Source organism: Balaenoptera acutorostrata, chromosome 1, assembly GCF_949987535.1.
Source record: "Balaenoptera acutorostrata chromosome 1, mBalAcu1.1, whole genome shotgun sequence".
NCBI classification, from domain to species: Eukaryota; Metazoa; Chordata; class Mammalia; order Artiodactyla; family Balaenopteridae; genus Balaenoptera; species Balaenoptera acutorostrata.
The window spans coordinates 24,723,091-24,747,694 of NC_080064.1; the positions used below are offsets into that span (position 1 = coordinate 24,723,091).

At 38.5% G+C, this 24,604-nt stretch overlaps 1 protein-coding gene and 2 non-coding genes across 18 annotated transcripts in view; all 3 read right to left on the bottom strand.

Moving 5' to 3' along the window:
- PUM1 (pumilio RNA binding family member 1) overlaps window positions 1–24,604 on the bottom strand; it is a 130,048-nt gene that overhangs the window by 22,724 nt on the left and 82,720 nt on the right. For 12 of the 16 annotated variants that reach the window (XM_007170571.2, XM_028163568.2, XM_028163563.2 and 9 more), the window contains 5 exons: window positions 19,392–19,543; window positions 14,281–14,419; window positions 12,856–12,999; window positions 11,731–12,027; window positions 10,421–10,657 (listed from right to left, as the gene is read on the bottom strand). In XM_007170571.2, the coding sequence (XP_007170633.1) occupies window positions 10,421–10,657; window positions 11,731–12,027; window positions 12,856–12,999; window positions 14,281–14,419; window positions 19,392–19,543 (969 nt within the window). The remainder of the gene's footprint in view (window positions 1–10,420; window positions 10,658–11,730; window positions 12,028–12,855; window positions 13,000–14,280; window positions 14,420–19,391; window positions 19,544–24,604) is intronic. The other 4 variants (XM_028163565.2, XM_007170567.3, XM_028163567.2 and 1 more) reach the window with 2 other exon arrangements.
- LOC114236335 (small nucleolar RNA SNORD103/SNORD85) lies at window positions 14,088–14,164 on the bottom strand. The gene has a single exon (XR_003622310.1). It is a non-coding gene; the product is annotated as a small nucleolar RNA SNORD103/SNORD85 (small nucleolar RNA).
- Window positions 22,636–22,718, bottom strand: LOC114236336 (small nucleolar RNA SNORD103/SNORD85). The gene has a single exon (XR_003622311.1). It is a non-coding gene; the product is annotated as a small nucleolar RNA SNORD103/SNORD85 (small nucleolar RNA).

Below are 24,604 nucleotides of genomic sequence, written 5' to 3' on the forward strand. Positions count from 1 at the left end.
AGATAAAACAGAATTAAAAAATTATGAGTATATATTTTCAATATTTTTTTTTTTACAATAGAGGGGTTTTTTTTAAACTTTAGATTGTACTATAAAAAGGATGTGAAGCCCTTTTTCTGTTTTTTCCCCCATTCCTACATTGCAAAGTAGATAAGAAATACCATTTAAACCACAAAGAGTGTAGGTAAATAACAATTCAGGAGCCATGAGAAAAGTCACCCAACATGAACTGCCTGTTAACTTCTACAGAGTTTTAATGAACATCTGGTCTGGAGTTTAATGGTAGCTACAAAAAGATACTCAGCTTGGATTTCTCCACAGAATTCCAGGGCCCAGTTTCAAAGGTCTGGGTCTCAATGAAAACAGTGGAACTGAAAGGAAATGGCTCAACGTTAAATTTTGTTTAAATAGATAAATAAAAATAGAAACTACTTGCTGAGCATTTGTCCTATGCCAGGCTCTATGCTAGAAGTATTTCATATCCACTGTCTATCAAATTCTCACTGGCATTATGGAAAGGGAGTTTTTAATTCCCATTTATGTAACAGAAAATTAAGGCCCAAAGAGGTGAAATATGCTTGTCCAAAGATACAAAACCCAAAATTATCATGGCCAGAATCTGTCACTGCCCTTGCAACTACACGAGACTCATTTTCAGACTCAGTTATATAATTTTCTTGTTCTAAAGCAGCGGTCCCCAACCTTTTTGGCACCAGGGGCAGGTTTCGTGGAAGACAATTCTTCCACGGACAGGGCCGGGGGCGGGGGGGCGGGCGCAGGATGGTTCAGGCAGTAATGCAAGTGATGGGGAGGGATGGGGAGCAGCAGATGAAGCTTCACTCGCTTTGCCTGCCGCTTACAGCTTACAGCGCTGCTGTGCAGCCCAGCTCCTAACGGGCTGCCAACGCTGTTCTAAAGGACATTGTTTTTCTTGTCAAAATTCCATAATATTTCTTAATCCAAAGGAAAACATTTCTTTAAGGAAAGGAGAGAGGAGGTTTATAAGAAAAGAGAATAGTAGTCATATGACTGCTCTTTATTCCATTTCAAAAACAATTCTTTCTACCCTGGCTTGAGATAGGGGACAAACAGGCAAAGAGGTGGTAATCAGGCAAGTCAACAGGTACTGGGAGAGTGTGATAATAGCAAGTAACTTGGTTAAGAAGAAGGAACGGCATGAACATACAAAGCTTTGAAAACAATTTAAAGGTTAAGAACCTGGTCACTAACAAAGGCACTTAGGGAAAAGTAACATATCAACAGATAAACAATCAAACTCTTAAAAGGCCTGACAAACATCCAAATTAACATGCAAGGTAGGAGACAACAGCATTCTGCCTATGGAATGTGTATCTCTCTAAATAAACTCTCTTTCACTTTAAAAAAATAAACATGGAAGGTGGCCAGGTCCATGATGACAAGGCTGAATGACAGGAACCAACCCCGAGCACTGCCCTACCCCTACACTTCCAGTTATACGAGACAACAAATGCACTTATTGTTTAAGCCACTCTTAGCTGGATTTTCTGTTACTGCGGCCAAAAGCATACTGACTAATCCATAACATAAAGGGCTGGAGTGACTACTGGGTAGATTTTTTATACACCTGCCCTGAAGTTTTGATTTTTGGCTTTGGTGTCCTTGGATGCCAGACAGGATACACAGACACACATATACACACACAGCTTTTATTATTGAGAAAGGAAGTATACAAATCTGAAAAAGAAAATAAATTTCTCCAGGTACTATATTATAAATGGCAAACTAACAGTCAACAGGAATATTTTGCTCAGGCCAAATAATTTTCTTTCAACATTAAACCAATGGTTAAAGTAAATTTTTGCTTAAAAATGTGGTTTTCTGGTTGTTTTTCAAAAGGTACCTGGCAAATAGTAGACCATCATTATTTGTGGACTGCAGCTCCTTTATATGGGGAATATGCAGAAAGGTGTTTTCCAGTTCACTATAGTTTACACACCTACATGTGCTAATACCCAAATTACTATCCCCTGGAGATGGCCCCTGAAAGTGTTTGAATTTTAACCCCATTTTAAAAGGAACATTTCATGCAGGCTCTTTAAGGGAGCCTCCTAGTGATTTCACAAAGTTTTTCTATAATATTTTGACATAGCTCTGTCCTATGACAACATTTCCACAGAAATCAAAGGCTTAAATGTTTTGTGTATGTGCAGGTTTCCCGCTCCACACGTAAGGAGCATGGAAGTCACCATTCCACCCTAACAACAAGCAAAAAGCTGAAAAATCAACAATTCTTCTTAGATCCACAAGAGAGAGGAAGACAGAGCAAACCACTGTCCCCAAGACTGGAGAGACAGACATACAGGTCATCACAGCTAACCAGACCAGGGACTCAAGTGGACACCACTGCCTGAACCAGTACCAGACTAGGAAAACCTGAACTGTAACTGACAAATTAAGAGGCTCAGTGTGGATGACCCTGAAATACACAACTCCAGCCTACTCAAACGATCCTGTTCCACTAAAGGGAGGAGGAAAAAAACTAAGAAACACTTGTGAAGTTGACAGTTCAGATGGCACAGGCTCACTAAAAGACTGAGACCTAATCATAGGTCTATAGAACATTCCCCCCACACACACCTCAGCACCACATTACTAAAAACCTATTTACAGCAGTTCCTTTCACTCGATGTACCAGGCATGGCTATCAAAGATAAACTGCAAGGCATATCAAAAGGCAAAAAATAAAATTTGAAGAGTAAGAGCACATATCAGGAACATACATGGCAGGGATGTTGAAATTATCAGACTGGGAATTTAAAACAATTATGATTAATATGCTAAGGGCTCTAAAGGATAAAGTAGACAGCATGCAAGAACAGACAGGCAATGTAAGCAGAGAGATGGAAATCCTAAGAAAGAACCAAAAAGAAATATTAGAGACAAAAAACACTATAACCAAAACGAAGAATGCCTCTGACGGGCTTATTAACAAACTGGACACAGATGAGGAAAGAATCTCTGAGCTAGAGGATCTATCAATAGACTCCTCAAAAACCAAAAAGGAAAGAGAACAAGACTGGGGAAAAACAAAATCCAAGGACTGTGGGGCAACTACTACAAAGGTGTTACATTCACATAACTAGAATACCAGAAGGAGAAGGAGGAGAGAAAGGAACAGAGGGAATATCTGAAACAATAATGACTAAGGATTTCTCTAATGCCAGACACCAAACAGCAGATCCAGGAAGTGCAGGGAACACCAAGCAAGATAAAGACCAAAACAACTACTCCTCCAACTATCATTTTCAAATTATAGAAAATCAAAGATAAAGAAAAAATACTGAAAGAAGCCACAGGGGGGAAAACACCCCACCTACAGAGGAGCAAAGATAAGAATTACATTCTACTTCTCCTCAAAAAGTATGCAAGCAAGAGAAGACTGTAAGTTTTGAGAGGAAAAAACCCACCAACCTAGAATTCTGTATCCTGCAAAATTATCCTTCACAAGTGAAGGAGAAATAAAGACTTTCTCAGGCAAACAAAAATTGATGAAATTTGTTGCCAGTAGATGTGACTTGCAAGAAATGTCAAAAGAGGTTCTTCAGAGAGAAGTATAAATAATACAGGCCAGAAACTGATCTATATAATGAAAGGAAGAGCATCAAAAAAGGAGTAAGTAAAATAAAAACTTTTATTTACCTTATTCTTCATTGATCTGACAACAGTTTGTTCAAATAATAGCAACAATGTATTCAATTATGTATGCTTATGTTTATATCATATACATATATAAACACACATATGCTTTATAGAGCTGAAATGAATGACAGCAATGACACAAAGGATGGGAGGAAAAGGTTAAGATTATTTTGTTATTTTAAGGTCCTCACACTACATGTGAAGTCGTATAGTCTTATTTGAAAGTGGGCCTGGATTAATTGTAAATGTATAATGATCCTAGGGCAACACTAAAAAATTTTTTTAAAAAAAGGAAGTAGTATAACTGATAGGTTAAGAAAGGAAATAAAATGGAATCATATGAAATGCTCAGTTAAAACCACAAAAGGCAGAAAAAGAGCGGAAGACAGAAACAAAGAAAAAAAAATTAAAAACAGATACGGTAAATATTAACCCAACTATATCAATAATCACTTTGAATGTCAATGGTCTAAATGAACCAATTAAAGAGAGTGGATCAAGAAATGTAGTCCAGGGGCTTCCCTGGTGGCGCACTGGTTAAGAATCCACCTGCCAATGCAGGGGACATGGGTTCGAGCCCTGGTCTGGGAAGATCCCACATGCCGCGTAGCAACTAAGTCCGTGAGCCACAACTACTGAGCCTGCGCTCTAGAGCCCGCAAGCCACAACTACTGAGCCCTTGTGCCACAACTACTGAAGCCCGTGTGCCTAGAGCCTGTGCTCCGCAACAAGAGAAGCCACTGCAATGAGAAGCCCACACACCACAAGGAAGAGTAGCCCCCACTCGCCACAACTAGAGGAAGCCCGTGCACAGCAACCAACACCCAACGCAGCCAAAGATAAATAAATTAAATAAATAAATTTATTTTAAAAAATGTAATCCAACTATATGCTGTCTACAAAAAACTCACTTTAAAAATAAAGACACATACAGATTAAAAGTAAATGGATGGACAAAAGTATACCATGCTAAATTAAGATGCGCTTCAGTTACTTTATACAAAGGGTTTTCTAGTATTTCTAGCCATCTAGTATTCCATTCTCTCGCTATATGGAATGTCTTCATTCATCTTGTTTTGCTTTCTGTACTCAGAGATTTAGTAGATGCCTAATGGGCAAAGCCCTGCCTTCTTTGCCTTTTAAAGAAAAATTCCAAAAGTCCCCAACATCTGGCTCTGTATTTATTACAGGCGGAGGCAATGCTGCTCACCAAAATGTTTATAAAGTAAGTTCTCCCCAATCCACTCCCTAGTATCACAGCCAGGTGGCCCTAAATGAAAATAAGCCTAAGAGTAGCTGCCTTTAGTGCGTAATACTGAATCCTAACTAAGTTAATTTTCACATGGTTAGTTTTACAGATGACAAGTCACCTTCAGAGAACCAGGTGTCACAAAACACTACATTTCCATTTAGAACAGAGAAGTGCCTAAAGGGGCACACATGACTAGTAAACAACCGGAAATTAATACAGGTTACTGAACAATAAATTAGAAACAGCTACTGCAGTTCGGGCAGGGACAGAGAATACCATTTTGTTTCATCTTTGCTTTTCTTAAAGGACTAAGGGCACAGACAACCTTGAATTTAAAGGACAGGAAGAATTTATTTTAAGAAGATAGGAATTCTACCATGATGATAAAAGTAAATGCTTGCAAGCAACAAACAATCCAAAACAAAACTAGAATTCCATTAAAGAAAAATAAAATATACACTAACTAGTTTAACAAAAGACATTTAAGACCTACACACTAAAAATTTCAAAACTTTGCTGGGGAAAATGGTGCATGCAAAAAGACGAACCATCACCTCATGCAATACACAAAATTAATTCAAAATAGATCAAAGACTTTAAGAGCTAAAACAATAAAAATTTTAGAACAAAACATAGGAGAAAATCTTTAAGACCTTGAGTTGGGCAAAGATTTCTATACCAGAAAGCATGATAAACTGGACCTCATCAAAATTAAAACTACTGCACTTCAAAAACAACCATTTAAAAATAAAAATAAATAAATAAAAATAAAAAGATGGGACTTCCCTGGCAGTCCAGTGGTTAAGACTCCACACTGTCACTGCAGGGGGTGCGGGTTCAATCCCTGGTTCAGGAAATAAGATCCCACAGGCCACACAGAGCGGCCAAAAAAAAAACAAACAAAAACAAACAAACAGAAAACCAAACCAAACAAAATAAAAGGGTAGCATAAAAATAAAAAGACAAGCAAAAGACCAGAAGAAAACATGTATATGCAAAACACGTATCTGATAAAGGAGTCGTATCCAGAATATATAAACAACTCTTACAACTCCATAATAATAATGACAAACAACACACATCCAAAAATGGGCAAAAAATATGAGCAGACATTTCACCAAAGATAGACAAATGGTAATAAGCACATAAAAAGATGCTATACATTAGTCATTAGGGAAATGCAAATTAAAACCACAATGACATAACCATTTCATGCCTCCTAGAATCACTATATTATATAAGAAAAATAAGAACAAATGTTGGCGAGGATGTAAAGAAATTGGAATCCCTTGTACATTGCTGGTGGGAATGTAAATGATGCACGAAACTGGAAACAGTTTGAGTTTCTCCAAAAGTTTAACATAAAACTTACATACAATTCAGCAATTCTACTCCTAGAGAAATGAAAAACTGTGTCCACAGAAAAACTTGCATGCAAATGTTCATAGCAGCATTATTTCTAATAGCCAAAAACTGTAACCAACAAACATCCTTCAACTGTGAGTAGTTAGACAAAACGTGGTATATATCCATAAAATGGAAGACAATTCAGCAATAAAACGGAACAAACTGCTGACACATACTACATCATGGATGAAATCTCAAAAACATTTGAAGATAAAGAAGGCAAACAAAAGAGGTCACATACTATATGGCTGCATTTATATGAAATGTCCAGAAAAGGCAGATTTAAAAGCAGAAAGTAGGGAATTCCCTGGCGGTCCAGTGGTTAGAACTCCACGATGCCATTGCAGGGGGCACAGGTTCGATCCCAGGTCGGGGAACTGCAAGCCGCACGCAAGCACGCCCGCTCCCCCCTCCAAAAAAAACAGAAAATAGATCAGTGGTTGACTGGGACTAAGGGTGTGAATGGGGATTAACTGTAAATGGTCAAGAGGAATCTTACAGAGGGGATGAAAATATTACCAAACTGACTTATGCTAATGGTTGCACAATACAGAAAGTTACTAAAAATCACTGAATTGTACACTTGAAATGGGTGAATTTCATGATATGTAAGATACAACTCAATAAAGTTATTTTTTAAAAACAGAAGTTTGGGGACTTCCCTGGTGGTGCAGTGGTTAAGAATCTGCCTGCCAATGCAGGGGACACGGGTTCGAGCCCTGATCTGGGAAGATCCCTCATGCTGCAGAGCAACTAAGCCCGTGCGCCACAACTACTGAGCCTGCGCTCTAGAGCCCACGAGCCACAACGAGAAGCCCGCGCACCACAACGAAGAGTAGCCCCCGCTCGCTGCAACTAGAGAAAGGCCATGTGCAGCAACAAAGACCCAACACGGCCAAAAATAAATAATTTTTTTTTAAAAATAGAAGTTTGATCTTTAAACAAGTAATGAAAAAAGCATTGAAGAGTCTATAGTAGGCATTCAACAAGTGATTGTTGAATAAATAATGAGAAAAGTAACTATGCAGGCATTGATGTTTTTTAGAGTACCCTAACACGTGCCTGTCTACTGGGAGGAAGTGTGAAAATGATATCATGGAGAAAAGATCCACACTGGGATAACAGAGATATAGGCTGGAGTGTGCAATCAAACACTTACTAGCTATGGGGTATTCATGAAAGTCATTAAACCATGCTGAGTTTAAGTTTCCCTGTGTAGAGCAGAGTTACTTGAGTATTTAACATAATGAATGAACACAATGAATGAATGCTTACTTAGTTGTTAGTGATCCAAGAACTGATAGCCGGTGGCAGCAGTGTAGTATTAATAGTAGAAGCTATATTAGGAATGGCCCAATATATATTTGGTAAAGAAATGTTACATTTCCTTGGTGACAAATGGTAAAGAGACTTACTGAGGTGATCACTTTGTAATGGTTAAGACTAAAGCATACAGGAACCCTTTTCTCAAGGAAACAGACTGAGCTGAGGCAAAGCACTACCAATCAAGACACAAAGTTTCTCAGGAATGGCATGTGTGATTAACGTGGTACATGCAGCAATGGAAGTCCAATGGCAATACATACATCTAAAGTGCTTAAACAAAGTAAAAAAATTTTTAAGGGAAGGTATGTTAAAAATAAAACCAGGCAGACAGCAAGAGTCATTAAAATAAGAAATAACTCGCACCAAGAGTTAGTTCCTTCTCCACAGGGGAAACGTAAATTAAGGAGAAGGAAGTATTTTATTAAATTGTTGATATATTGGAAAGAGGAAAGGCACCATGCATGCAAGTAATGTTTCCAGCTCCATTTTCAAACACCAAGAGCCATAGCATTTGGTTCAGAGGTTGATACAGTCCACAGGACAAATCTGGCCTGCCACCTATTTTTGTAAATAAAGTTTTATTGAAAGATAGCTGCACATTCTTTTACATTTTGCCTGTGGCTGCTTTCACACTTCTACAGCAGAGCTGAACACTGACTACAAAGACCATCTGACCTGCAAGCCTAAAATATCTACTATCTGGCTCTTTACAAAAAACTTTTTGCAGATTTAATTTGTTTACTACTCAGGATATGTTGACACAGTTCAAATGTTTAAACCAAGGAATTAAAGGGTAAGACTTCTGGATCTGATAATGCACTGGTTTAAAAGCTATCCTGGGCACATTATGTGACAGGATATACACTGACATTGCATGCTTTGGAGTCAAAAAGGTTTTGACTCTAAATCCGTTCAGATATGAGAAGACCTAGCAAGGTATTTAACTCAGTTTCCTCACTTCTGTATCATAGACATAATACCATATCTTCCGGAGTGATATGTACAGCACCCAAAACAGTTAATAGTAGCCACTAATAGTTATTCCATAAATGTTAGTACCTTCCGTCTACATACTAGACTGGGACTTTCATCTCCCCCTTATAAGTCTGCATTAACCATCATTCTTTAAAGCCAGGCATCCTGTCACAAGGAAACACTGTTGTGCAATACACCCTATTCCTTATCTATCCAATATGGACTTACCAATCTGGAACATCCCTACAACTTTTCTTAAGTAATGTCCATATACAACATGAGACAGTGAGCTTTACAACTACAGTTCTTATCATGTGAAATCTCAGGATACACACATACACTCTCTCTCTCACATGTCTATGTACATACATACATACATAGTTCTGCCTTAAAACTCACCTCTCAAACTCAGAGATAGCACTCTTAGTTCTAAAATAATAACTATATTATCCTGTCCCCTTCAAGACTTTTTTTGATTTTTATAATCATTTCCCAGTCTTTGTCTTTCCAAATAAAAGTACACTATTCATTTTTAGTCAGTCCTCATTTCTGAGTCCAGAAAGCCACTTTTAATCTTGCCAGTTAAAAACAAAAAAAGGTCCATGTAAACTATGGACTTTGGATGATAATGATGTATTAATGTAGGTTCATCAATTGTAACCAAGGTACCACTCTAGTGGGGGATGTTGATAATGGGAGAAGCTATGCATGTGTGGGTCAGAGGGTGTAAGGGAAATCTCTGTAATCTCCCCTCAATTTTGCTATGAGCCTAAAACTGCTCTAAAAAATAAAGTTTTAATTTAAAAATAATAATAATAAATAGAAGATTTTAAAAATCAGAATCTTCCAGCAAAGTGGCCATACATGGTATTTCCCAGGACAGTACTGATTCAGGCCTGTCATCACAGAGTAATTATTAACAGCAACCCCATTAACTCTCAAAAGCATCCTGGGTTGAATGATAAATTATATGGTCACTGTACTTCTATGCCTCAACTTTCCCCATCTAAGAAATAGATCAGTACTTCAAAATCCAAACTCGATAAATAACTAGAGGAAGGGAGTGTGTACCATCTTCCATTTCTTGGAAGATTTAAACATTTGCCACCCAAATTGTTAATACAAGTTTCTTTTCATTCTTATAGCTGTCTGCTTAGTATCCTCTTTTCCCTCCTCATTTTCCAGGATCTAAATGGTAACATTTTTTTAAACCCCACACATATATAACAAGCTAAACATAAAATTGGGAAATATACATCTATACTCATTAGCATACTATGTAGTTTAAGAATGTATATACAAATTTTTTTAAAGAATCTGACAAAATTTTTAAAACAAAATGCTTTATGTGAGAAAGTAAGGTATTAAACATATACATGGGGGAGGGGAGGGGAGTCTGAAAAACAAGGCTAAGTATTAATTGTGGTGATATTTCAGTGGTGATACGAGGTTAATACACTCTTTGTCTCTATTTTCCAGCTTTACTTAAAATGAATCTGTACTGTGTTTATATTGAAAGATTCTCACATGTAGCCAAAGATGTTCATACTAAAGCTGAAGTGAATATACAGGGGAGGCGCCCAAACTTGAATAAATCCCAAACTGCTGTGCTATCTAGGTACAGCCTAAATAACATGAGGTACCTTCAGGAAGGCACAGAACACCCAGGACACATCTTAGGATAAAGGGATTGTCCTTTGCTTATGCAAAGTACTTCTAATGTCATCAGTGGCAAGAGATTTCTAGAGTTCAAGGTGGTGTTAGAGTAATGGTTCTTACCCAGGTTTAAGCTTGAAGAGGATCCATGTGAAGAGAGGGAAGGAGGTGGTGTCTGTGAATGTCCTGGTCCCTGACTAGGGAGAGGCATGCCCACGGGTCCAGGAGAGGAGGAAAAGCTAAGGCCGTTATAAAAACTGTGTCCAATGGGGGTCAAGCTGCTCGATGTCCTCTTATAAAGGTCACTGCTGCCAGTCAGGGAGTCACGGCGGGAGCCACTGCCAGTGTTGGAGTTTGCAACTAAAATGGAATTAAAACAATGCAGATAAGAACAGGCCTGTTCTTCGAAGAACAAGCCCAGTGACCTGTTCCTAACACTTTGATCCAGACTCCTTACCACCGCAAATTTGTCAGCAGAGACAGCCTAACTGTTCATGTGGCAGTTCTAGGGGCAGGTAAAGTAATAAAGAGGACATGGCTCAGGTTAACATGAAACTCTTTTTCAAACCATCACACGTATGCTAAATTTTCCTTCCTTTTGTGTCTCATATTATGGGGGTGAGGGTGGGTTAAAATCCTCTGATGGCCACATAAGTTATGGGAAAGGTGAAAGAAAATGGGCTAGAAAGAATGCCTTTCATCAACCCAAAGGTTCTAGTAGAAAAATGGAGTAGAAAAAAGATTTGTGAATGGGGTACTGCCCCACTACCCAAGACTTACATATGAAAGCCTGGTTTCTCAAAGGGCTCAATCAAGAGTTATTGCTAGCCCCCAGCTCCAACTTAAGACAGTTTCTCTCAAATAAACCCTTCTGTTTTGAGATCACATTGTTTTACAAACACTGCAATTATCCCATTGTTTACCTTACTACTTTCCTGCTTTTTTCTCCCATCAAAACATTTAAAATACCTCAGTTTAATTCCTTCCTCCCACTTTTCCATAATATCCACCTTAATTCTTCTCAAGAGACTAGAGAAAACTCATGACTCTAAGGCCTGCAGATTGTGGAGTACACTACCCTATGATCTTTGGTAAGTCCTCCTCCCTTGGTTTTTAACATTCACATTTGTATAATTCCCTCCACATTCTTCCCAATGCCTGCAAAAATCTCCCCCGGTTTTCTAATCCTTGAAACAAACGGACTTTGAGAGTATAAATAAGTAGCAACGTGAGTGTAAACCTGAAATAGGCCCCAAATATGTAACTTGAATAGTCCATTATCTCAAACACATGTGGAACAGCTGGGTTCCCACGGGGCTCGGTCCAGATCTGCCTGTGGTATCTGTCCAGGGTTCCATGCATTGTCAGTGTTCCATAAAGATTGTAAAAATAATTAAAATTCAGTTTCAACAGCACATCAGTCTGATTTCTACCTGCTGTTCCAAACCCTCCAAGGGCTGATCCCAGAGTGGCGCCGAGAGAACTGCTACTTCCAAATCCCAAGGATGTGTTGGCAGGCTGGGCAGAGCCCTGGGAGAAGAGGGAGCTGCTCTGTGAATTGCTGCTCAGAGAGTTGTTGCCATAGAAAGAGCTGGATGCCAGGTTGTTACTGGGCTGCTGCTGGGGCTGGGGCTGAGGCTGCTGAGTTCCTAAAGGGCGAAATGGTCCATTTGTTGTTCCAGCAAGACCACCGGCTGCTCCATTTGCTGAAGCTGCAGCCGCTGCAACAGCTACGTAGAAGAAAGCAAACCATTTGGCTATGAAAGAGATTGGCCACATTTCCAAACTACATTGTTATCCTTTTGAAAACCTTTTAATGTTGCCATATTTTTTCAAAGCAGACACAAACCTTGTAAAGAACTATACAAATCTGTCTTTGATCCCTTCATCTGAAGCTTCTATTTTCTATTTCTACTTTCAATTCAAAGTCAAAATACCACTGAAGCCAAGTTCACTGTATTGACAGCTTTAAAGAGGCTATAGTTTAAAATAGAAATGGATATCAAAAAGTACTCATTTCAAATACAACTACTTCCTAAAATCTCAAGTTCTACAAATATCTACATTAAGGACATTTTTTTCCAGAACCAAATACTGAAGTCCCTCAAATTCCTAGGACACTTTAGCATGTTACTCTCCCCTAGATGTCCCCACTGTTGTTTCCAAATTTATAATATATATGACTTAAAATAAAAACCTATTGCCCCACCCCTTCAAGCAAAAAACAAAACAAATACCACATCATCTTAAAATAACGATATGAATTTCACGATATGAAGTGAAATTAGCCTTGGACTTCTGCCAACGGTGCCATTTTGTATGAGTAATCCAACTTCCTATGCTCACAGTAGAGCAGGTCCTTGCTGCTAACCAGCTGGTACATGCTGTCAACAGAATCAGAATCTACTGAGGTCACTTGCTGCTTCTGATTCTCTCTTTGAAAAATTACAGGGTAGAATTCCTACACTGAGAATGTCAAAGTATATTTCAACACAGTTTAAGAATATCATCCATTGCCCCTTTTAGATCTGAGTGAGTCTACTAAGACGTAAGCTCACCTGCTTGTGCGGCTGAGGAGCTAATGATGACTGGGGCAGGAGCTACAAGTCGAACAGGAGCTCCAAGGCCGTTTCTCGCTCCTGCATTCACCACAAGGGCACCGGTTTGGTCATAGTAAGCAGCAGGAGCCAAGACTGGATAACCTGAGAATATTAAGTTAAGTACACATGAAACAGGTAAGTACATATGAAACTAACAAATGTCTCCTGGGCACCAGCACATCTTATTGATAGATAGTTACAAACTCAGCATTAGGATCCTGGCTTCGCCACTTAAGGTAGCTGTACAACCCTGAATCTCTGGGTATCCTCATGAGGATAATAATAATACCAGCCTCACAAAGTTCTTGTTAAGATTAAAAGATGAGTGTGAAAGATGTAACATGCTACCTGGCACAATAAGGGGTAGTGTTATTTATTATCCACCAAGTGTTAGGGAATTCGGTGGGATAGGGAATACCTGTGCTCTTCAAAGTGCTAACCACAGTTACCACCAGCAACCATACACTGACAATTTATTTTATGTTTTCTTGACTACACAAGTTAACAGTAGGTACAAATGATTCCAACAATCAAAGAACTTTCATACCACATAATCTAAGCACAAATATCCTACAAGTTAGCAGGGAAAACCTCGACAGGCTTCAATTAACAGGGTCTTTCAATATTCTATGAGATGGAATCTTCAAATCCTATTGAGCCATAAGAGAAATTACAGGTGACTTCATAATAAAACATAAATGCTTAGTAATTAACAACATGCATGATGTAAGTTCAAGTTACTCAGTGAATTCATAAATAGATCAGTTGATTTAGGTATGTGCCATGGTCAGTAAGAACCCATACACTTATACTGAGGTCTCAGAAGGACCTGTTTCAAAGGAATAACCTCAAACTACATGCAATCCATGCAAAGAATAAGACCAGGAGACAGTGAGCTAAGAATAACATATATTCAGGATATATATCAATCACAGATAGACAGCTACAAAGCACCTCTACTGTTGGTTCGAGAGAAATCCTAAAAATGTAAGGAGGACACTATCAAGGAATACTAGGAATGTCTTCCTAATAATACTATTCAAAGACATCAGCCTTGGAGTGATACTGATGCAGTCTGGCCACTCTTTCCACTCTTAACACTGAGGGAGAAAACAGATCATCACCAAAGGAAAATAGCATACTCCAAGCTATGTGTGGAGGTTCACATATCTCCAACATTTAAGACTGAGACTGGCTCAGAACACTAGGTGCTCTCATCAACGAACTATGGTCTAAGTGAGGGCAAGTGTATGTCATCCTCGCCAGTCGCCAAATGATGACAAGCCTAAGCAAGCCAAAAATACTGCCCATTCTCTTCCGAATCTCCCCCAATAAGCAGACTTTTTCACCCTCAAATGATGAGGAACAACAATGCAGCCTCACCTGGCATGCCTGCAGCCAGTCCTTGTCCAAAAGCAAGGGCAGAATTCACTGCTGCAGCTGCCACTAGTGGATCTGCTTGCTGTCCCTGCTGGTTCTGATTTGGGGTCAAAGGACGCTGGCTGGCTCCTCCACGGAGAACCTGGGAGACAGAAATAAATCAACTACTTTCTTTTCATTGGAAACATCTAAGACCCACCACATGCTTAAGTTGGATCAACTTTAAAACTGATGGTTGTAAACCATTTTTCTGATAATGGTTTTATATGGCATGGCTGTTAGGATAAAAAAATCCATTAACAGCATTTCATATAGTGAAATTTCATTCTACCATTCTTACTTTAAACATATTACCTTTATAAGAAGCCAAAAGCATACAAAAGTGATCATTCATTCATTAATCAAATACTTAATGCCTCACATCTGGCAGGTAATGGGGATAAAGCAATGAACAAGACACACAAAGCTCCTGCCCAATTGGAGCTTTTATTCCAGCGAATGAGAGCTAGACAGTAACTTTACAATAATCAAAAAGTGGGTGAAAAAAAGAGTATGATGGAGTGGAGGAGGGGTTTAGATATGATAAACAAGGGTAATTTACCCACATCATTAAGTTATAATATCTGTATCAAAACACACACACACACACACACACACGCTAAACTTTCTTTATGGAATGTGAGAACATTTTCTCTACCCTATAACACTATTCCCATTTATCAGGGCCCAAATGGCCCCAAATGAAATCAACAGGTCTGATTTAGGAGGCTTCTGACTCGACCGTTTCTATTCTTCCTCTCATAAATACCACAAACGCACAGCAATCTAAATGGATATGAGTATTAGTCAAGAACACTGACATTTCAGCACAGAATACTAATTCTGTCACTGTGATAAAGGATCTACTTTTCTTTTTATTAATGAAACATAGATAGTAAGATGCTGATATAATCATTCTTATTCTGAATGCTCTGAAGAAGCTACTCCAAAAGATCTATCTATGCCAGTAAGTAAAAATACAAAACCCAATACCAAGGCTAAAATTACCAACATTTATGCATTTTGCAATGTTTTCAAAGACAAAGTTCTTATCAGATCATTTTCAGTATCACTCTGCAACTTATAAAAGTTACACATGTAATCAAGAACCCGTGCACAGATTTTTCTTGGTACCATTTGGTAAAAAATGTAAAAGAGAAACACCACAATCAAATATTTATTAAATGAGTATTTTAAATGACCAACACTGTCCATATTGGCAAGAAGAGATGTGTAGACACTTAATTTACCCACATTTTCTTATTTCTTTATCTGTAAAAATAGTGAGAGTAACAGCTGACCATGCAGATTTGTAGGAAATATTAGAATTAATGTCTGCAAGGCACAATGCCTAGAACCCAGGAGATAATCAATAACCAATAGTTAATTCCTATCAAAATATTAGGCAATTTATTTCTGTTTGTGAACCAAAGAATCTAACGGACTTTACAGCAGAAGGAGTGCTTCAATCTATATAGATAGAAGACTCAAGGGAGGCTGCACAGGTGAGAGTTTGTAGAAAATGCCTAACCAATAATCCAGAAGAGCTCTCACTCTAGGAAAAGTAAACAGCAGGTACAGAGATATGGCAAATACTAATGGTTCAAGAACTTAAAAAAAAAAAAATCAATGAAAACATCCTTTTCATAGGGCAGAATGAATTAGGCTTATGTTTGGTTAGGAGTTGTGTGAAACATCAGAGGACAGGGAAATGGATAAGGCACCTGAAGAAAGGGGTAGTCCAGACTACTGAGTCCTATTTTACAATCAGGAGAGCAATGTGTTTCCTTTTTGTCAACTCTCTAGAAATCTGTGGTACCCTTGACAATAAATCAAAGTTCTTAAGTCAGCTGCCAACATTCATATTTTAATTTCATAAATAATTGGCAAGCCTGAATTTTATGGAAACAAATATGTAAAATTCCACAAGTAAAATTTTATATACAATAAAAATCAACAAAAACAACTGAATATCTACTTGTAAAACACTATCCTAGGAGTTAGTTTACTACCTATCTTCATGATGCAAAAGGTGTTAAATTCAAATTTCTTTTCAAAGGTACTGATTTAAACACAGCATTTAAAATGTAATAAGCAAGTAGATGCTCAATGGAGATATTTTCATTAATAATCATTCATCCTTCTCCAGTTCATCATGCTTGGTAGAATCATCATCTATACAGTCTCCCCTAATCTAGAAAGTTCAGAAGCCATTCTAAACTTTTCTCGCTCAAAATGCAACATCCAATACCAAGCCACCACCTGTGCCTGGGTTCAACCTAATATCCAGGATTTTTTCTTTAACAAACATTTTGAAATAGAGAATAACAGTTTTTTTAATCAGGTGTCAAAGGAAACTTCAAAAAGAATGAAAAAGAAATCAGAAGGAAGATGAAGTGGCCAGGATGTCACTGACTCTACTCAAAGTTTCAGCAATTACATTTGGAAGAGCTGGCATGCCTAGAAGAACATAACAAATGCTTTCTGATAAAACGTAAAGGCCAAAAGGCCGAAAGCAAAGTTTAAAAAGAACCTCTCATTTCAATGACTATGACCAAAAAAGTTCACCAAGAATATCGTATTTTCCTAAAACACCTGACGCCAGAAACTGCCAAAAATATCACTGGAACTAAAATATGGCTACTTGTTAAAAGGCAATATTAATAATAATAACTTTTTCATAGTACGGTTTGTTACTGTGGATGACAGAAAACTCTGAAATAATGTACATGATTGTCATGCCCATTTTATAGCTAAGGATATATTCAGAGAAGTCACGTAACTTGCCCTCGTTGCAACCAGTTAGTGGTAGAACAAAGACCAGATCTCAGTCTTTCTATCACTATGGTCAGAAGACGTAACAAGTTGTGAACTTACAGACTTGGGTTCAAATCTTTTTCTTTTTTTTTTTTTTTTAAATTTATTTTTGGCTGCATTGGGTCTTTGTTGCCTCTAGTTGCAGTGAGCGGGGGCTACTCTTTGTTGTGGTGCGTGGGCTTCTCATTGCAGTGGCTTCTCTTGTTGCGGAGCATGGGCTGTAGGCGCACGGGCCTCAGTAGTTGTGGCGCGCAGGCTCAACAGTTGTGGCTCGAAGGCTCTAGAGCACAGGCTCAGTAGTTGTGGCGCACAGGCTTAGCTGCTCTGTGGCATGTGGGATCTTCCCCAACCAGGGCTCGAACCCGTGTCCCCTGCATTGGCAGGCTGATTCTTAACCACTGCGCCACCAGGGAAGTCCCAGGTTCAAGTCTTAGCACCTTAATAGGTGTATGATCCTGGGCACACAAATTCCATTTCCTTAATCTTATACTGGGAAGTCATATAATCTACTTATCAGAATAAAAGAAATTATATGTAGAGCACTTAGCTTTAAACAAAAAGCTTTCATAAGAAGTACTTATTACTATTTTTCTTATTCACTCTATTAGAGCAAATTTTAAACATAGCAATTACTTCAGTCTTCTAAATCCATGATTTGGCAGCCATTTAAACACAAAGATCATCACTTGATAAATACCAACTATCCACAAAGAGTAGCTAAGAAATTTATTAATAGGGATCACCCATTCTGTCAACAAATTATCTGCTGAATTCCCTATGCATGTGGTACTAGAATTGTATCTACTGCAAAGAAAATCATGCATTAACTTACAAAACAAATCTGACTATAAAAATACTGACCCAGAATAAACTAGCTAGAATTTCAAGACCTGTGTTTTTCCTATAAACTTGTAAAATCTAAAAAATTAAACATACACTCTCTTCCTAAAACTGATAAAAAGCAAAGGATTCTTGTTTGGATCATTATCATATGCGCATATATGAGCTGGTGTTTTTCCTCAAAAGACAGCTTTAATTTGACGATGCTTATCAAAAGCCTAAATGCTCACTTTATTTGCTTGGGGAAAAAACTCCATTTCTAGGACTTTATTCCATGGAAATAATCATGGACTTATGCAAAGAATATTAATCTTATTTATAACACCAAAATATGGCTAAGTTATAGTTATAACTTAGTTATATAAATATAACATAAATAATAATGGACTGGTCAAAATAAATGAGATACTCTTTAACAGATTTAAAAACATTAAATAACATGGAAGAGTATAACAACAAGATGCAAAGCCATGTGGACAGCATAATCCCAATCTTATAAGAAATTACTTAAATAGTAAGGCTAGAATGACAGATACCAAACATTTATATTGATTTTTTTCTGATAGGAGGATTTAGGGGATTTTTTTTTCCTTCAAGTAATCCAATTCACCACAATTTTCAGCAATAAATAGGTGTTATTCTAGTAAGCAAGAGAAAATGGCCTAACAGAAAAAGACACTTAGTATTGCAATTAACTATCCTTTCTCATCTTGGTTAAAAAGCTTACTCTAAGTTAAAAGAGATAAAATAGGTATAAGATTTATGTCCAATTCAACAGATGTTACTATATATAAAATAAACAACAAGGATCTACTGAATAATACAGGGAACTATATTCAATATCTTATAATAACCTATAATGGAAAAGAATGAGAAAGAATATATATACTTACACACACATATACATATATATGTATATATGTAGGTATAACTGAATCACTTTGCTGTACACCTGAAACTAATATAACATTGTAAATCAACTTACTTCAATTTTTTTTTTTTTAAATTGATGCTATAAATAAGCAATCTGAAGAACTAGTATCTCCCCTTTGGTAGCAAACTACTTAAAGAGAGAGCCAGAAGTGATTTGAGAATAGTGCTTAGAAAGTAACTACAGTATCAAAGAAGGAAAACTTTACTATCAGTATGAATACTCACTTTGTCACACTTAACTGGAAAATCCTCTAAGCAGTATTACATGATACGTAATACCACGATCTCAACTAGTCACAATGAACAAGGACCTGATACGTAAAAGACATTCAGTAAAGCACAGTCAAGTCTGAGCATGAACTCAGATACCACACAAGGGAACTCACCCATTCACCATTCACAATTTCTCTATCAGGGACTACCTTTTAACTATATACAATAACTAATATTCGCATTTAGGTGGTATAAATTTTGTTTACATTTACCTGCTGCTGCCCTTGCTGAGCCTGCGGGGTGGTCTGTTGATTAGCAGAATTTGTTGCTGCGGCAGCGGCAGCAGCTTGCTGCTGGAAAAGGCTGGCAGGGTAGACTCCCCAGGGAGTAACTCCATAATACTGGTGAGGGACCACAGCCGGGCCTAAAAAATAGCAAGAGAAAGGTAAGAAAAGTTTAGACTATTAACAATCATCTCAGTTTCCAAAGACAACACCTGACTCAGCAGACACTACTGTAAAATATTAACTTAATATATTGATTCATTCTAGCTAATCATGAATTCTATTTTTAAAAAACAGAAAATATTATACATGATCCCCACACCAAAGTCTTCTAAAGTCAGTAATATACTCCAGGCCTAGAGGAAGAAGCTAGTGAAGGACCAAGCATTGGAGATACTGAAAGAGAGCATAAGTGATAGAAGCTGGAAGGGGTACGTGTAAGAACAGATAGAGGAATTGGCCTTGCTCAAGAAGGGAAATAAATGGAGAGTTTGTGTGCTTAAAGTGATGGAACACAGCAAAAGACTAAGTTGTACCCTGCTTTCAGTGGTAAGGATGGCACCTGAGGTGACTGATAGGGACAGGGATCTTGGTGCTTCATTAACTCCAGAAGCATGAAAATCCATCAGCTGTCTAACAAAGCCCAAACATGCCACTGAACCTCCAGGGCTCAAATTCTAAGAGGCTTGGTTTTCCTATTTCTAATGTCACAAAAAACATTCAACACAACTACATTCAGACATTGGTATATGAAATTCAAATTTGTCAAAGCTGAAAACAAGCAGAAATAAAAAATGTTAACACCTTGACTTCTTACAGACCTGAGTATTCTATACAAAACTAAGCATTCTGGGCTCCCCTGGTGGCGCAGTGGTTAAGAATCCGCCTGCCACTGTGACCTCCACCTCCTGGTATCCACACCTTTGTACAATCCTTGAGTGTGGAGAAACCTGTAACTTGCTTCTAACCAACAGAATACAGCAAAGGTGAGGGATATTGCTACATAGTTATGCACTGTTATATGGCAAAAGTGAAGGGGTGTTGCAGATGTAACTAAGGTCCCTACTCAGTTTGACTTTAACCAAAAGGGACAGTACACTGAGGGGCTTGACTTAATCAGGTGAACCTCTTAAAACAGTGTCTACAAGGGAGAGAAGCAAGAGACTGTCTCTCTCCATGGTTGGCTGTGAAGAAGCAAGCTGCCATAACTTCTACAGTCACACAGAAATATTCTTCCAACAACCTGAGGGAGCTTAGAAGTGGAACCTTCCCTAAGTGAGCCTCTAGCTGAGAAAGCAGTCCAGCTGACAACTTGATTTCAGACTTGTGAGACCCCGAGCAGAAAACCCAACTAAACCATGCCTGGACTCTTGACCCACAGAAACTGGAATAATAAATGCATGTTGTTTTGGAAAAAAAAAAAAGAATCCGCCTGCCAATGCAGGGGACACGGGTTCAAGCCCTGGACCGGGAAGATCCCACATGCCGCAGAGCAACTAAGCCTGTGTGCCACAACTACTGAGCCTGCGCTCTAGAGCCCATAAGCCACAACTACTGAGCCCACGTGCCACAACTACTGAAGCCTGCAGGCCTAAAGCCCGTGCTCCACAACAAGAGAAGCCACGACAATGAGAAGCCCGCACACAGCAACAAAGACCCAACACAGGCATAAAATAAATTAAATAAATAAATTTATTTTTAAAAAACAACAACAACTAAGCATTCTGCTTTAGCCTAAATAATCTGTTCACCCTCTTTGGAAACAAACTACAGCTGCAGTCTCTGCCAAACAGAACATGCAACAGAGAAGTAACAGAGCTATGCAGAAAGCAACCTGGGAGGGGCAGAACTCTAAACCACAGAATTCTCTGAAGCTGGTGGCAAGAAACACCAAGGCTTATTTGCCAACTAAGACAACGGCTCAAAGCCAGCTTCTCACATCTGCTGGAACACATCTCTAATAAGAACCTGCTTAGTTAAAGCACAGAGTTTCAAATATTTGCAACCTGATTAAATAATTACTGCACTTTTCAGTGAAGTTCCATAAAGTTGTTTCAAATATATCCATTCTGACATAGTAGCCAACCCTGTAGAAATATGTACTTCATTAAGTCAAAATAAATTGGTACATGTTTTTTGTTTCCCCATTAAGATCTAAAACACAAATAAGTCAAATTATATCACTGTCCAATATTACTCTGACATTTCTAATTCGGTATTTTCTGTGTCTGTGGTCTTAGCCAAGATCAAGAAGCTCTGTTCATCAAGGTGCCCACTGTCAAACACAGGGCAAAATGGTTCAAAACGAAGGTGCTGCTTAGAAAAACTATGCTACAAAATGAGGTATTTTTTAATAATAAACAAATGGGCTAAAAAATTTTAAACATTGGGCTTCCCTGCTGGCGCAGTGGTTGAGAATCTGCCTGCCAATGCAGGGGACACGGGTTTGAGCCCTGGTCTGGGAAGATCCCACATGCCGCGGAGCAACTAGGCCCGTAAGCCACAATTACTGAGCCTGCGCGTCTGGAGCCTGTGCTCCGCAACAAGAGAGGCCACGATAATGAGAGGCCGTGCACCGCGATGAAGAGTGGCCCCCACTTGCCACAACTAGAGAAAGCCCTCGCACAGAAACGAAGACCCAACACAGCCATAAATAAATAAATAAATAAAATTTTTTAAAAAAATTTAAACATGTAGACATCTGAATAGTCTAAAAACGATACCTCCAAGTAGGAGAGAGTGGTAAGCCCCCAAACTCAGCTGACTATTGTTTATAAAGTGGGGTGGTCTTGGACAGTTAAAGAATGAAAAAGAACACAATGAAGACTACCTGTGTCTTAGTTTCCTCACCTGCAAAATGGGTGTAATAGATGTTAGGGTGTTGTCACCTCTGTTGTTAAAGGTTGGGGTACAACCTGCAATGACAGTCCCAAGGCTCCCCCAAGAGTCAACAAAAGCAAACCTCTACTGTGCACAGAACGCTGTTACAATAAACAATTGCACTGTCCTTTAAGTTTTCTCAACTGGCATTTCTACTACTTTCCTTGGTCATGTGGCTCATGACACAGAGTTTAGGAAAATAGCTCAGGGTGCATCATTAATTGGGCTTGGCTCCTCAGGATGCCTGCTTCAATTCCTGTGTGATTAACACTCCACAAGAATATGCAGTTTCACAGTTTGGGTAGTTAACATTTCTGGCTCTCTGTGAAAGAAAGCCCTTAAGTCATTTCAGTCTGGCTCAGCTGATAAGTACAAAAGCAAGATTCTCATCACCAAACTATGATCTCAGTGAGAACAAGTGTGTCACCCCTAAGACTAGTTCTTTGTCTCAAATAACATATAGTAAGTTAGTAGAGGAAAGTTTGCAGAGGAAAGAAAGTACAGAGAAGACAATTCAGGATAACACAGACATTGTATACTACAGTGAAGCGCATGCATAGGCTCTGAGCTAGATCTGGCTCAAACCCGAACTCTACAACATTTAAATTGTATGACCCCTACTACCCAAAGCAATCTACAGAATTAATGCGATCCCTATCAAATTACCCATGACATTCTTCACAGAACTGGAACAAATAATCCTAAAAATTGTATGGAACCACAGAAGACCCAGAATTGCCAAAGCAATACTGAGAAAAAAGAACCAAGCAGGAGGCATAACCCAGCCAAACTTCAGACAATATTACGAAGATACAACAGTAATTGAAACAGTGTGGTACTGGCACAAAAACAGACATATGGATCAATGGAACACAAGAGAGAACCTAGAAATAAACACACACACCTAGAGTCAATTAATCTTCAACAAAGGAGGCAAAAATATACAGTGGAAAGAAGACAGTCTCTTCAGCAAGTGGTGTCGAGAAAGCTGGACAGCCACATGTAAATCAATGAAGTTAGAACACAGTCACACCATACTCAAAAATAAACTCAAAATGGCTTAAAGACTTAAATATAAGACATGACACCATAAAACTCCTGGAAGAGAACATAGGCAAAACATTCTCTGACATAAATCATACCAATCTTTTCTTAGGTCAGTCTTCCAAGGCAATAGAAACAAAAATAAACAAATGGGACCTAATCAAACTTACAAGCTTTTGTGCACTTCCCTGTTAGTCCAGTGGCTAAGACTCCATGCTCCCAATGCAGGGGGCCCCGGTTCCATCCCTGGTTAGGGAACTAGATTCCACATGCCACAACTAAAGACCCCACATGCTGCAACTAAGACCCAATGCAGCCAAATAAATAAGTAAATATTAACAACAACAAAAAAAACTTACAAGCTTTTGTACAGCAAAGGAAACCATAAACAAAACAAAAAGACAACCTACAGCCTAGGAGAAAATATTTGCAAATGACGAGACTGACAAGGGCTTAATTTTCAAAATATACAAACAGCTCATACAACTCAACAACAGCAACAAAAAACAAACAACCCAATAGAAAAATGGGCAGAAGACCTAAAGAGACATTTCTCCAAAGAAGAAATACAGATGGCCAACAGGCACATGCAAAGATGCTCAACATTACTAATTATTAGAGAAGTGCAAATCAAAACAACAGTGAGGCACCATCTCATACCGATCAGAATGGCCATCATTAAAAAGTCCACAAATAACAAATGCGGAGAGGGTGTGGAGAAAAGTGAACCCTCCTACATTGTTGGTGGGAATGTAAGTTGGTGCAGGCACTCTGGAAAACAGTATGGAGGTTTCTCAAAAAACTAAAAATAGAGTTGCCATATGATCCAGCGATTCCACTCCTGGGCATATATCCAGACAAAACTACAATTCAAAAAGATACATGCACCCCTATGTTCATAACAGCACTATTCACAAGAGCCAAGACATGGAAACAACCTAAATGTCCATCGACAGATGAATGGATAAAGAAGATGTGGTACATATATACAATGGAATACTACTCAGCCATAAAAAAGAATGAAATAATGCCATATGCAGCACCATGGATGGACCTAGAGATTATCATACTAAGTGAAATAAGTCAAAAAGAGAAAGACAAATACCATATGATATCACTTATATGTGGAATCTAAAATATGACACAAATGAGCCTATCTACGAAACAGAAACAGAAAACAGACGTGTGTGGTGTGTGTGTGTGTATGTGTGTGTGTGTGTGTGTGTGTGTGTTGGGGGGGGTGCCAGTGGGGAGGGATGGATTGGCAGTTTGGAATT